This window comes from Vigna angularis, chromosome 9 (assembly GCF_016808095.1).
Source record: "Vigna angularis cultivar LongXiaoDou No.4 chromosome 9, ASM1680809v1, whole genome shotgun sequence".
Lineage (NCBI taxonomy): Eukaryota > Viridiplantae > Streptophyta > Magnoliopsida > Fabales > Fabaceae > Vigna > Vigna angularis.
In genome coordinates, this window is record NC_068978.1 from 10,548,913 (window position 1) to 10,562,327 (window position 13,415).

Here is a 13,415-nt window from a genome sequence, read left to right on the forward strand (position 1 = left end):
ATTTTGTGTTTTGTACAGAAAGTCCCACTACAGGAGCCAGCTTTGGTGACCTGACTGACCATTGACAAAATGTGTTACTTTATGACATAAGGAAAGTGCTCTTGAGTTGATTATGGTGTTTAAGTGTCAGTAGAGGGTGGTAAGTGATGTTTGGTGACCACTAAATGGGGGAAAGTATCATTGCTTGTTAGATGAGTAAGTTGGCGGAAGTGTTTAGACCTGGTCCTGAAAAAACACTATGGTAATCGTTTACAGGGGACTGATAAACGATTATGCGAGTGGATTCTATGTTTTGTACAGAAAGTTGCACAATAGGAGCCAACTGTGGTGACCTGGGTGACCATTGACAAAATGTGTTACTTTGTGACATAAGTCCAATGCTCTTGAGTTGATTCTGGTGTTTAAGTGTCAGTAGAGGGTGGGAAGTGATGTTTGATGACCACTAGATGGGGCAAAGTATAATTTCTTGTTAGATGAGCAAGTTGGGGGAAGTGTTCAGACCTGGTCTTGAAAAACCACTGTGGTAATCGTTTACAGGGACCCGGTAAACGATTACGCGAGTGAATTCTGTGTTTTGTACAAAAAGTTGCATAGTAGGAGCTAGCTGTGGTGACTTGGGTGACCATTGACAAAATATGTTACTTTGTGACATAAGTCCAGTTCTCTTGAGTTGATTCTGGTGTTTAAGTGTTAGTAAAGGGTGGGAAGTGATGTTTGGTGACCCCTTGATGGGGGAAAGTATCATTGCTTTTTAGATGAGCAAGTATGGGGAAGTGTTCAAACCTGGTCCTGAAAAAACACTTGGTAATCGTTTACAGGGACCTCATAAACGATTACGCGAGTGGATTCTGTGTTTTATATAGAAAGTAGCACAACAGGAGCAAGTTGTGGTGACCTAGGTGACCATCTACAAAATGTGTTACTTTGTGACATAAGGCCAGTTCTCCTGAGTTGATTCTGGTGTTAAAGTGTTAGTAAAGGGTGGGAAGTGATGTTTGGTGACCCCTTGATGGGGGAAAGTACTATTGCTTGTTAGATGAGCAAGTTGGGGGAAGTGTTCATGTTAGCAAAATGATGAAAATGAAGTTTTGATGATGTCCAAATCAAGTCAAGAAGAAATCAAGATTCAAGATGTTATGAAGACTTGTATTGCTATGGAAAGCTTTTGTAATACTCTTAGAAATATGTATAGGAAAAAGAAAGTGTTTTGTAAAATTACTGTAGCACATTACTGTAGCAATGTACTGTAGCAATGTACTGTAGCAAAACACTGTAGCTAATCGATTAACAGAGGGTGTTAATCGATTAACGCTAATCGATTAACAGAGGGTGTTAATCGATTAACACAGTGACCGTTTGAAAAACTAGTCGTTTTTAGAGCCGTTGGACTATCCGTTGGAGTGTTAATCGATTAACCACTGTAGCTAATCGATTAACACAGTAAGAAAGGCTGAAAACAAAAAATGGAAGAGTCTTTGGATGAGTCTATAAATAGACTCTCATTTCCTCTCAAGAAGAAAAACCAGAGACACAGAAACTCTTCCCTTGTGCTCAAAATACTCAGAAATTCTTGAGACTTGTGTGTTCTTGTTCGGCTTGTGAAACTCTTGTCTGTGGAGCTGGTGAAGTGCTCCTACGGTGACAGAGGAAATAGTCGGTTCATCCTTGGTGTGTCTAAGGAGGTGTTCAGAAGAGAATCATCCTTCGTGAAGTATTCGGAGGAGGTGTTCATCCTTCGTGAAGTATTCGGAGGAGGTGTTCATCCTTTGTGAAGACTCAAAGGAGGTGTAGTTTCATCTCTTGTGGTATCAAGAAAGGTGGTTTCTAAACTCTTACAAATTGTATCTTTGTGATTGTAGTTTGTAATTGTTTTGTGTTAGTGAAACTGTTTATCTTGTTTTGAGATAAGCGACTAGACGTAGGATTGGTAAGATCCGAACCAGGATAAAATCATCTGTGCAAATTTCTCTCAACCTTACTCTCTTTATTTGTCAATATTAATTTCTAAGTAAGTTTAATTGAGTAGAAATTAAAAGGCACACGTTTGAATTAAAAACCCTCTTGGTTTGTTATTCCACGCTAACCATTCCGCTGCAGCCACTTCTGACAATTGGTATCAGAGCTTGCTTTGATAGTAATTCAAATGGAAGGATCACATCAAACCTTCGCAGAGGGTGCTTCTATCAATAGACCACCACTATTCACAGGTGAAAATTACGCATTTTGGAAGGTCAGAATGCAAATATTTATGGAATCTATTGATATAGATATTTGGGATGCTGTTGCATCTGGTCCTTTTGTTCCAATTAACAATATGCAGGAACCAAAGCCCCATGACCAATGGACTGCTCAAGATAAGAAAAAATTTGGTAATGATGTAAAAGCTCGTAATATTATTTCATCTGCTTTAACTGTTGATGAGTTTTACAGGATTTCTGTTTGTAAAACTGCATAAGAAATGTGGGAAGTACTAAGAGTAACCCATGAAGGTACAGATGATGTTAAGAGAGCTAGAAAGAATACCTTAATCCAGGAATACGAGATGTTCAAGATGAAGCAAGGGGAAACAATAGTAGATGTTCAAAAACGCTTCACCAACATTGTCAATCATCTCATTGGACTAGGTAAATCTTTCGATACTGATGAGCTTAATATAAAAATTCTGAAATCTTTAGACAGGTCTTGGCAACCAAAAGTGACTGCAATTTCTGAGTCACAAAATCTCAACACAATGACTATGGCGGCACTTTTTGGAAAGTTGAGGGAACATGAACTTGACCTCGGAAGACTAGATGAAGAAGAAGCAAAAGCAAAAACTAAGAAAAAGAGTCTAGCCTTGAAATCTGAGGTTGAAAGAAGCAAAGGTAAATCGGAAGATGAAGACTCAGACGAAGAAGAAGAATTGAGACTCATGATAAAAAGGCTCAACAGGTTCATGAAGTCTAAAGGCAAAGGAAAATTTAGATACGAAAAGAAAGATAATCCAGTATCTTCCTCAAATTACCGATGCTATGGTTGCGGAGAAAAGGGGCATCTAAAAGCAGACTGCCCAAATCAAAAGAAGGGTGAAGAAAAGAAATTCTTCAAGAAAAAGAAGGCATACATTGCATGGGAAGACGACAATGAGACCATTTCAGATTCAAGCTACTCAGATGAAGAAGCAAACATCTGTTTAGTGGTGAATGACGACGCTGGAAGCCAAGTAAGTACATCTAGCGATTCTGATAATTCTAGTCAAATTAGTGAAAATGAATTGCATGAAATTTATGCTGCTTTAATAGTAGAATCTGAAAAATTAGATAAAGCCCATCAAAAATTGAAAAAGGATTTCAAAAATTTAAAGTTAAACTTTGAAAATATTCTTGAAGAAAATAAGAATTTAAAATTAAATTTTGAAAATATTTTTGAAGAAAATAAAGAATTGAAAAATAAAGTTTTATGTTTTGAAAAGGGTAAATTTACTAGTAGTGATAAATGTGCATCTTGTGTTAATCATAAGAAACTACTAGATGAAACAACCTTAGGAGAATGTAGTAAAAATAATGAAAATAAGGTTGTTAAAAATAAGTATGTTCCTAGAATTAAAAATAAACATAATCATAGAACCCATAGAACTTGGGTAGAAAAAGGAACAACTTATAGGAACACAAATGTTGTATCATGCTTTTATTGTATGAAAAAGGGTCATACTTCAAATAAATGTAAAATTAAGCATTATGGTGTTCCAAGTGGTAGATATGTTTGGGTTATAAAATGATTTCTTTTTTCTAAATCTAACCCAAAGGACCCATACAAAATTGTTGGGTACCAATTTTTTTAAATTTCTTTAAAACAAAATTTAAGAAAATTTTTATTCCAAGACCGATAAAACTATTTTTTTGGATATCATCTAATATATAAAGCATATATAGTTTTAAATCGGAAAAACTTTTATGTGAGCATGTTGTCTTTGATGAAATTGTAGACCTTGAGGCAAAACCTCTTGAGTCAGTTGAATTACATGCAGGCAATGACGAAGATTTGTAGAAGACAACAAATGAAGCAAAGAATGATGACAATCCTCAAGATGAAGATCTCAACAATGTTTTATAAGCTCTTTCTCCTAAAAATATTTGCTTTAAATATCCTATTCTGCATGTTTGAATGAATCTTTAAATTTGAAATATTTTTAGCTCATATGCATACATGCTTTTATTAAGGGGGAGTATTATCTTATGGGGAGAACATCAAACACAACTTTTTAATTATGATCAAAAAGGGGGAGAAAATGTTTAAAGCTTATTTGCCTATTTGTGCTATTTGTGCTCATTCACTAATGCACTCTTTCTTCCATAAGTTGTGTTTTAAATACAGATTATTACCAAAAGCTTTAAATCAAGGAGTTTTTGATCATCATCAAAAAGGGGGAGATTGTTAGCAAAATGATGAAAATGAAGTTTTGATAATGTCCAAATCAAGTCAAGAAGAAATCAAGATTCAAGATGTTATGAAGACTTGTATTGCTATGGAAAGCTTTTGTAATACTCTTAGAAATATGTATAGGAAAAAGAAAGTGTTTTGTAAAATTACTGTAGCAAAATACTGTAGCACATTACTGTAGCAATGTACTGTAGCAATGTACTGTAGCAATGTACTGTAGCAAAACACTGTAGCTAATCGATTAACAGAGGGTGTTAATCGATTAACGCTAATCGATTAACAGAGGGTGTTAATCGATTAACACAGTGACCGTTTGAAAAACTAGCCGTTTTTAGAGCCGTTGGACTATCCGTTGGAGTGTTAATCGATTAACCACTGTAGCTAATCGATTAACACAGTAAGAAAGGCTGAAAACGAAAAATGGAAGAGTCTTTGGATGAGTCTATAAATAGACTCTCATTTCCTCTCAAGAAGAAAAACCAGAGACACAGAAACTCTTCCCTTGTGCTCAAAATACTCAGAAATTCTTGAGACTTGTGTGTTCTTGTTCGGCTTGTGAAACTCTTGTCTGTGGAGCTGGTGAAGTGCTGCTACGGTGACAGAGGAAATAGCCGGTTCATCCTTGGTGTGTCTAAGGAGGTGTTCGGAAGAGAATCATCCTTCGTGAAGTATTCGGAGGAGGTGTTCATCCTTCGTGAAGTATTCGGAGGAGGTGTTCATCCTTTGTGAAGACTCAAAGGAGGTGTAGTTTCATCTCTTGTGGTATCAAGAAAGGTGGTTTCTAAACTCTTACAAATTGTATCTTTGTGATTGTAGTTTGTAATTGTTTTGTGTTAGTGAAACTGTTTATCTTGTTTTGAGATAAGCGACTGGACGTAGGATTGGTAAGATCCGAACCAGGATAAAATCATCTGTGCAAATTTCTCTCAACCTTACTCTCTTTATTTGTCAATATTAATTTCTAAGTAAGTTTAATTGAGTAGAAATGAAAAGGCACACGTTTGAATTAAAAACCCTCTTGGTTTGTTATTCCACGCTAACCATTTCGCTGCAGCCACTTCTGACAGTTCAGACCTTGTACTGAAAAAACACTTTGGTAATCGTTTACAGGGTCCTTGTAAACGATTACGCGGGTGGAATCTATGTTTTGTACAGAAAGTTGCACAGCAGGAGCCAGTTGTGGTGACTTGGGTGATCATTGACAAAATGTGTTACTTTGTGACATAAGTCCAATGCTCTTGAGTTGATTCTGGTGTTTAAGTGTCGGTAGAGGGTGGGAAGTGATGTTTGGTGACCCCTTGATGGGGAAAAGTATCATTGCTTGTTAGATGAGCAAGTTGGGGGAAGTGTTCAGACCTGGTCCTGAAAAAACACTATGGTAATCGTTTACAGGGACCTGGTAAACGATTACGCGAGTGAATTCTATGATTTGTACAGAAAGTCCCACTGTAGGAGCCAACTGTGGTGACCTGGGTGATCATTGAGAAAATGTGTTACTTTGTTACATAAGGCTAGTGCTTTTCACTCTATTTTATTGTTAACATGACCATTACACTCTTGGTTATCTAACTTAGTATATTGTTTTAAGTATTTATGATAAATAATTCGCAAAAGCTTAAAGTAAACATTCATGATGAAAACTTTAAATCTCCTTAAAGCACTTGATTATTAAAAACATTAAAATAAGGAAGTAGCAACACAGTAATCCATGGTTGTTTGTAATGAACGAAATAAACCCTAAACAAGGAATTCTAACTACGAGGTTCGTTATCAAAACCGCTTTGCATGTGCTGCAGTTGTTCCTCAATGTTCCCATCTCGCGATTGTAGCACGTCAAATCTTGTCCCCATGACCATGTCCATGTTTCCAAATCGCGTTTCCAAGGCATCAAATCTTGTACCAACGAAGGTCTGGAGTTGTTCGATGCAGTTTATGACATCATTCAATGTTGTAGAAGAACTGGCTTGTTCATTATCCTCGTCTTGTCCACCTTGACGTTGTTCATTGGGGGGGGGCGTTTTTTTTGGGAACCCATACTCCGTCATCTTTTTTCACATAACCAAATGAGGCTACAACTTCATATCCTATTTTTTGCTTTAACTTAATTTCTGTAATAGGATCAGTCTCAATAGGGACTTCAAAGTGTTGGATGAAGATGGTTATCAAATGAGGATATGGCAACTTGGCATTATCCTTTAATGCCCTTTTCATCCTATATCTGATAAGATGTCCCCAGTTAATGTGTATGGAATTGAAAAGGGCCCATAGCAGCATAATATCCTCTTCGGATGCCTGACCAATATTGGTTGCACGAGGAACTAATACTCGAGTAAGAACGTAATGAAGTATCCTTAGTTGAACCTTCATTTGCTCGGCCAGTATTCTACTTTGTATGTCAGCATCATCTCTACAGACGAGTTGCCTTGCACTTATAGAATCTTATTGCTCTTTCCACTCAACGACAACACCTCCTTCATAACGAACACCATCAGTTGGGAGGGTTGTGAGTTGATGAAAAAGATTAGGGCTAACTCTGATTTTGACCCCTTTTACTTGGCTTCGAATAACCTCGGTATCCGAAATGGACATGTTGTTGTAGAAGACTCTTACTAATTATGGGTAGTAATGTCTTCTTAAAGACACAAATTGCGTCAGCCCAGCGTCGGCCAATATGTCGTAGAATTAAAAATTTCTTCCTTCAAAGTAATCATCCTCGAGATATTTGCTTTCCAATATTTCACGATTGAAAAATTGTAGTGCAAATTTCTCATATTGTTCATCCGACAAGAAGAGTTCATTGTTTACTGTTAGTGGGGATGGTGTTGGACTGCGGCGGCGACGACGTCCATCACAGGAAGAAGATGCCCTTTGTTTCTTGCTTGCACGATCAACCATTGCAGGATTGTTAGGGTTTTGAGAGAGAAAATAATGTTGAAAAGGTACTTGAACAACGTGCTAAGTGGGTAGTTAAGTACAGGAAAACTAAAGTGGGGTATGTGGGCCAAAAAAGTTCAGTCGTGGGTAGTTATATGGTCTAAACATCAACCTGTAATCAATTACAGGTTAGATGTAATCGATTACAAGACTGGTTTTTTGTCCCAAACATTGCATTTTAAACAGTACCTAGTGTAACAGTACATGAAAGGGTTTTTTCACAATGCGCATCAAGCAATTGCTTATCATATAATTCAACTAATCAGTTACACATCATTCACAGAACAATGTTAATTTAATATAGATATAGAATACATAGAACAAGAATAAGGAAGTTATATATATATATATATATATATCAAATAATGTTGTTATCGAAATTGTTATGTACAGCTGACAATAAAGATATAAATCTAGAAGGAGCCATTTCAGTTTGTTGTGATAGTTGGTAAGATTGGGATTGAAATTGAACAACCTCATCACTTTGTAGAACATTAGGTATCCTTCTCTCCTGAATCAACACAATTACATTTAGAAAAAATTATAACAAATTGAAGTAATTTATTTAATAAACAATTTAATTAATTACTCACAGCTTCTTGTACTGATGGTGTTGAAGTTTTTTTCGCTGAAGTTGAATTCTGTTTTTTGGTTCTTTTCTCAACGGTTGACTTCAACCTGTTCGTGCGCGGTCGTCCTTTTCGCTTAACAGCTAAAGGACTGTGAAGAAGTACATCAACACTTCCAACTCTAGTGTCGGGTATTGTACCACCGAATGCATTATCATATCGTAGTTGACCTCCATCACTAATGATGTTATTTGTCATGGATGAACTGTACCCAAACTTTTTACCAAGGAAATCAAGTTCCTTTTCCAATTCATTAAAAGCAAGTTCCGACTCACAAGCTACCTCAACAATTTCATAGAATCGTTTGCACAATTTGGTATCTTTGCATCGTCGGCTCATGACTGGAATTACTATACGCTGCTCTAATGAGTGTGTGCCTTCTACGGATACTTTTTCTCCATCGCCATAGAACGTATTTAGAGGGCACACTGTAAACATCTTCCTGACCGAATACCAATAGGGAATGCCGACAAATGATGCCTCTAAACTTAAATAATAGGCAGGAACACGTGTTATTCTTTGTGACTGGATCAAATTGCACTTTATAAAATTTATCTGGTAAACAATTACCCTCCCCCATGCGTTCCTCTTTTATAGTGTAAGCGTTGAATAAGTTGTCCTTTACGATGTCTTTGATGAAAAAATTCATCCTTAACGGAAACTCTGTTTGGACCTCCTCAAACTTTGCATGTGTGTACTCTACTTGAAATTGTCTCTCAATCGGTGACTGAGAGCCACATGCAACCGTGGTGTTGAGGGAGGAGAATTCAGCTTGTATTTCTTTTTGGGCCTTCATCCTTAGGGCATTATCGTATTGAACCACAAATTGTTGAAGTGTGGTACTAGAATTGATAAATCCATCAAAAAAAGCATTCATTCCCTCACTTCTTTGAGTTGTTGACATGCCTGCCCAGAAATGATTCCTCAAGTAACAAGGAACCCATTTATGTCTCTCTTCATACAAGTTACATAGTCATTCATTCTCCTCCAATCCATGTTTGGTCAGTAGTTCTTCCCAACCATTTTCAAATTTTGTTGGACAACCACATTCATAAATTAACGTGTTTAGTTCGCTTTTGATAGCCACATAATTTTTATAGGCTTGAAACTTTTCTGGAAACTTCTTCATGATGTGCCATAAACACCACCTGTGCCTTGTATTTGGAAACACTTCTTCAATGACATTGGCCATTGCCCTACATTGGTCAGTTATAATCCCATCAGGGGCCTTATTACGCATGCATCTAAGCCAACATTGGAACAACCATACAAATGAGGAAGTGTCTTTCGACGAGAGCAATCCACAACCAAGTAAAATGGAGTGTCCATGATGGTTAACTCCAACAAAAGGCGCAAATGGCATGTCATACTTATTTGTTAAGTACGTGGTGTTGAAGGACACCACATCACCGAATTCTTCACATGCGGCTCGACTTCTTGCATCAGCCCAAAACACACTACAAATTATATTCCCTTCGTTCAATGCAATGTCGTAGAAAAACTCGTTATTTAAATTTTTCATTGAAGAGAAGTGTCGTAGGAGGGCCTGACCATCACCATCCTTACATAAAGATCTTCTGTGTTGGCCAATGTAGTTTCTCGCATCTTTCTCGACGAACTCCATGTTTTCAAATCCACCTGCATCGGTCACGATGCTAAGGAAACTCTTATTAATCCGAAATCCCGCATCATCGTTCACCCCCAAGGTGTGTTTAGCTTGCATGCTTAATTTTCTATTGCCAGCAATTAGGTTTGAGTTATTCGGGCAAAGATCATGGCTATGCTCTAGAACAACGGTCCTTATAAACCATTTATCGTCCTTCCTTGCAATGGTTATCCCAGCTAGACATTGCTTAGTTTGACTAGGAAGTGTTTTTACCTCGGGTTTGATGGAAGACACATATTTCCCTTCCCTTTAGCAAACTAATCTCAAGTAGTACACATTGTTGTTGTTATCTTTTTTAGAAGTTCTTGTCCGCACAACAAAGACACATGTAATTGCGTAGTTTGTGTAAAAATTTTTGGCTTCTTCCATTGTCTGAAAACACATATGCAACATTGGTTCCAAGTCAAATAAGCTCTCATTACGGTCATCAATATTGCCATTAAACTAAGGCACTTCAGGCATAGTACTTGTGCTATTAGACATCACAACCACGTTTAGAAAGCTTGATAATAGTGAAAAAAAATGGGATCATTTATGTATTACAAATAACATAATTCACTATTCAAAAAGATTAACCTTCACAAAATAATTATAACAAAATTGCTATGAACATAAAGGTTAATGGGAAATTATTTTGTTGGCATTTAATACTTCATAGGTTAATGGGTATGACCAATAAATAAATAAAATAAACAAAATAAAATACATTCATAAAACTGAGCAATGGAAGGAATTTAATGCCTCATGAAATAAAATAAAAAGGAAGAAATACATTCATACCTACACACGAGGATTGATTGTGCCCTTTAATGAAGGTGAAGTGGTCCTAACCAACCTCCTCTGAAACATTAAGTTCCCCCTTAAATGAAGCTAATGTCATCCTCACCAAAGTCCAGAAGATGAGAGTACATCGCGTCTTTAATGAAGACGATGGTAGTAGGGAGATAATACACGTTTAACGAAGAAAAATGAAGTACTTTCCAGTTTGTTGAGGAGGTTTTACTTGCAAACAAAACAATCAACGTTCTCACCCAATGCATTCATTTGGTTTGGTTTACAAAGCATGCATTTAATTTGCTGACAAAAAAGTGTTTCTCTCTCATAACCCATATTTAATGCAAGTTTATTCCAACAAGTTAAGAGATTTTATCTTTCATAAGATTTGCCTGTTTCAGGCACGTTAATCAACCAAGGTTTCCTCATTATTTCATGTATGAAATAGGAAAAGTATTAAAATTATATTTTATAACTAAACATTAAAATTAAATTATAATAAGTTGGTCCATAGGTCTTTAAATAGGTGGGACAAACCCATTGTTATGCAATGAAGTTGTTGACTATATTTGTAAGTCATTTACAATTATTTCAGTTCCTATGTGGTAATGTAATCTTCCCGTTCTTGTTGTGTCCTTTACCTGGTATTGAAATTGTTACAAATTATTTCAAGATAATCATGGATGCATGGGAAGACCTTGTTTATGATGATGACGTCCTTAAATCATTCTTGAAAAAATGCGATGCTTCGGCATCGCTTATACCTGGTCCAGCAGGTAATGTTCAAGCGGCTTTCCTCAATAGGACAAAAACAGAACAACCAAAGTCCACTCAAGAATTTGCTCGTGATGTTGCTCAGGCAACATATGAACGAGATTTCAACTCGAATGCTTGGAAATGGGCACAAATGTATATTGAACACCACGGTACATTTTTACTCCTATACATTTCAATGAACATGTTGACATTGACTAAATGTATTCTTTGTTGATATGATTTTCTTCATTGAAGTTCTCGTAACTGATGGAAAATTCGAGAACGTCAATTCCCTTGATGAGGCAAAATCAGCACAGGTCCTTCCATTTGTTGCTTGCATACTGAAAGAGTGCAAGCCAAATGGGTTGGGAGATATGCAGTTTACTATCAAGGTATTATTTCTTTTAAACTACAACAATAGTTGTTCGTGTAAACTATTTAATGATTAAATGTGAGCAGGACCCAACAACCACAATGAAGGCTTCCTTGCACAAGAAAGTTCTTCAAGATCCTCAATTTGGAGACAATATCGGAGTTGGTTCCGTTATGTTACTCAATCTTGTAACCCATCCATTCACTACTTAAATTACAATTAGTTTTATTTACCTTTGATGGTGTTGTTTATATTAATTTTGTATGTTTATTTAGGTGCAATCCTTCACTGCATTCTAGACAAACTACTACCTAAATATCATGCATCATAACGTTATGAAGGTTTTTCTAGCTGATATTTGTACTCCAACAATTGAGCTGGTGAAGGACACCCCGAAACTTGTCATTCGACTACCTATGTGGGCAAAAAACAATAAGAATGTGGATGACATCCTCTGCAAATTCGTCCCTCCATCTGACGAGCCATCAACATCTAAAGAACCAAACAAGCATTAGTTATTTATGGATAACTGTAATATTATTTTATGACCACTATAACTATTTCAGGGATAATTGTAATATTAAAAACCTAGACTACATTATATTGTGTACGTTGAGTATGTTAATTGTTATTAATGTGATCTTATGCTGAATTTTGTTGAAGTTAATGAAATGTTTGAGATTCAATTGTTGGCATAGATTGTTTGTTTCGTCCATGAGGAAGTGCAGAAAAAATTAAAATAATTGCATTTATGCAAAATAGTTACAGTTGTTGACTTATCACAAATACTTAAATGAATAGACCAAGTTAGATAACCAAGTGTTTAATGTTCATATCTAAAATTAATTAGAGTCAAAACCACTAGACGTATGTGACAAAGTCAAAAATTATGTGACTGGTCACCCAGGTCACCACAGTTGGCTCCTGCAGTTAACGATTTGTACAAATTACAGAATTCTATCGCGTAATCGTTTACTAGGCTGATGTAAACGATTACCAGAGTGTTTTTTTCCTGAACAAGTCACAACACTTCACCCAACTTGTTAATCTCAAAAACTATGATCCTTTCCCAATTCATGGGGTAACCAAACCTGAATTCCCACCCTCTAGTGACACTTAAACAGCACAATCAACCCAGAGCACTGGACTTATGTGAGAAAGTAAAAATATTTGTCAATGGTAACCCAGCTCACCACAGCTGGCTTTTGTAGTGGAACTTTCTATACAAAAGAAAGAATCAGGACCAGGTCTGAACACTTCCCCCAACTTGCTCATCTAACAAGCAATGATACTTTCCCACATCAACGGGTCACCAAACATCACTTCCCAGCCTCTACTAACACTTAAACACCAGAATGAACTCAAGAGCACCAAACTTATGTCACAAAGTAACACATTTTGTCAATGTTCACCTAGGTCACCACAACTGGCTCTTGTAGTGGGACATTCTGTACAAAAGACAGAATTCACTCGCGTTTACCAGGTCCCTGTAAACGATTACCACAGTGTTTTTTCAGGACCAGGTCTGAACACTTCCCCCAACTTGTTTATTTAACAAGCAATGATACTTTCCCCCATCTAGTGGTCACCAAACATCACTTCCCACCCTCTACTAACACTTAAACACCAGAATCAACTCAAGAGCACTGGACTTATGTCACAAAGTAACACATTTTGTCAATGGTCACCCAAGTCACCACAACTTGCTCCTGCAGTAGGACTTTCTGTACAAAAGACAGAATTCACTCGCGTCATCGTTTACCACGTCCCTATAAACGATTACCATAGTGTATTTTCAGGACCAGGTCTGAACAATTCCCCAACTTGCTCATCTAACAAGATATTATACTTTCCCCCATCTAGT

At 36.7% G+C, this 13,415-nt stretch overlaps 1 protein-coding gene across 1 annotated transcript; it reads left to right on the forward strand.

The window, feature by feature from the left end:
- Window positions 1-11,101: 11,101 nt before the first annotated feature.
- LOC108336776 (uncharacterized) lies at window positions 11,102-12,066 on the forward strand. The gene is made up of 4 exons (XM_017573236.1): window positions 11,102-11,348; window positions 11,434-11,570; window positions 11,638-11,739; window positions 11,893-12,066. The coding sequence occupies exons 1-4, from the start codon at window positions 11,102-11,104 to the stop codon at window positions 12,064-12,066; spliced, it is 660 nt and encodes a 219-aa protein (XP_017428725.1).
- The last annotated feature ends 1,349 nt before the right edge of the window (window positions 12,067-13,415 follow it).

Coding starts and splice junctions, on each gene's coding strand:
- LOC108336776 (XM_017573236.1), top strand. CDS start 11,102: ATGGATGCATGGGAAGACCTTGTTTATGATGATGACGTCCTTAAATCA. Junction 11,349..11,433: donor AATGTATATTGAACACCACG/GTACATTTTTAC, acceptor TCTTCATTGAAG/TTCTCGTAACTGATGGAAAA. Junction 11,571..11,637: donor ATATGCAGTTTACTATCAAG/GTATTATTTCTT, acceptor AAATGTGAGCAG/GACCCAACAACCACAATGAA.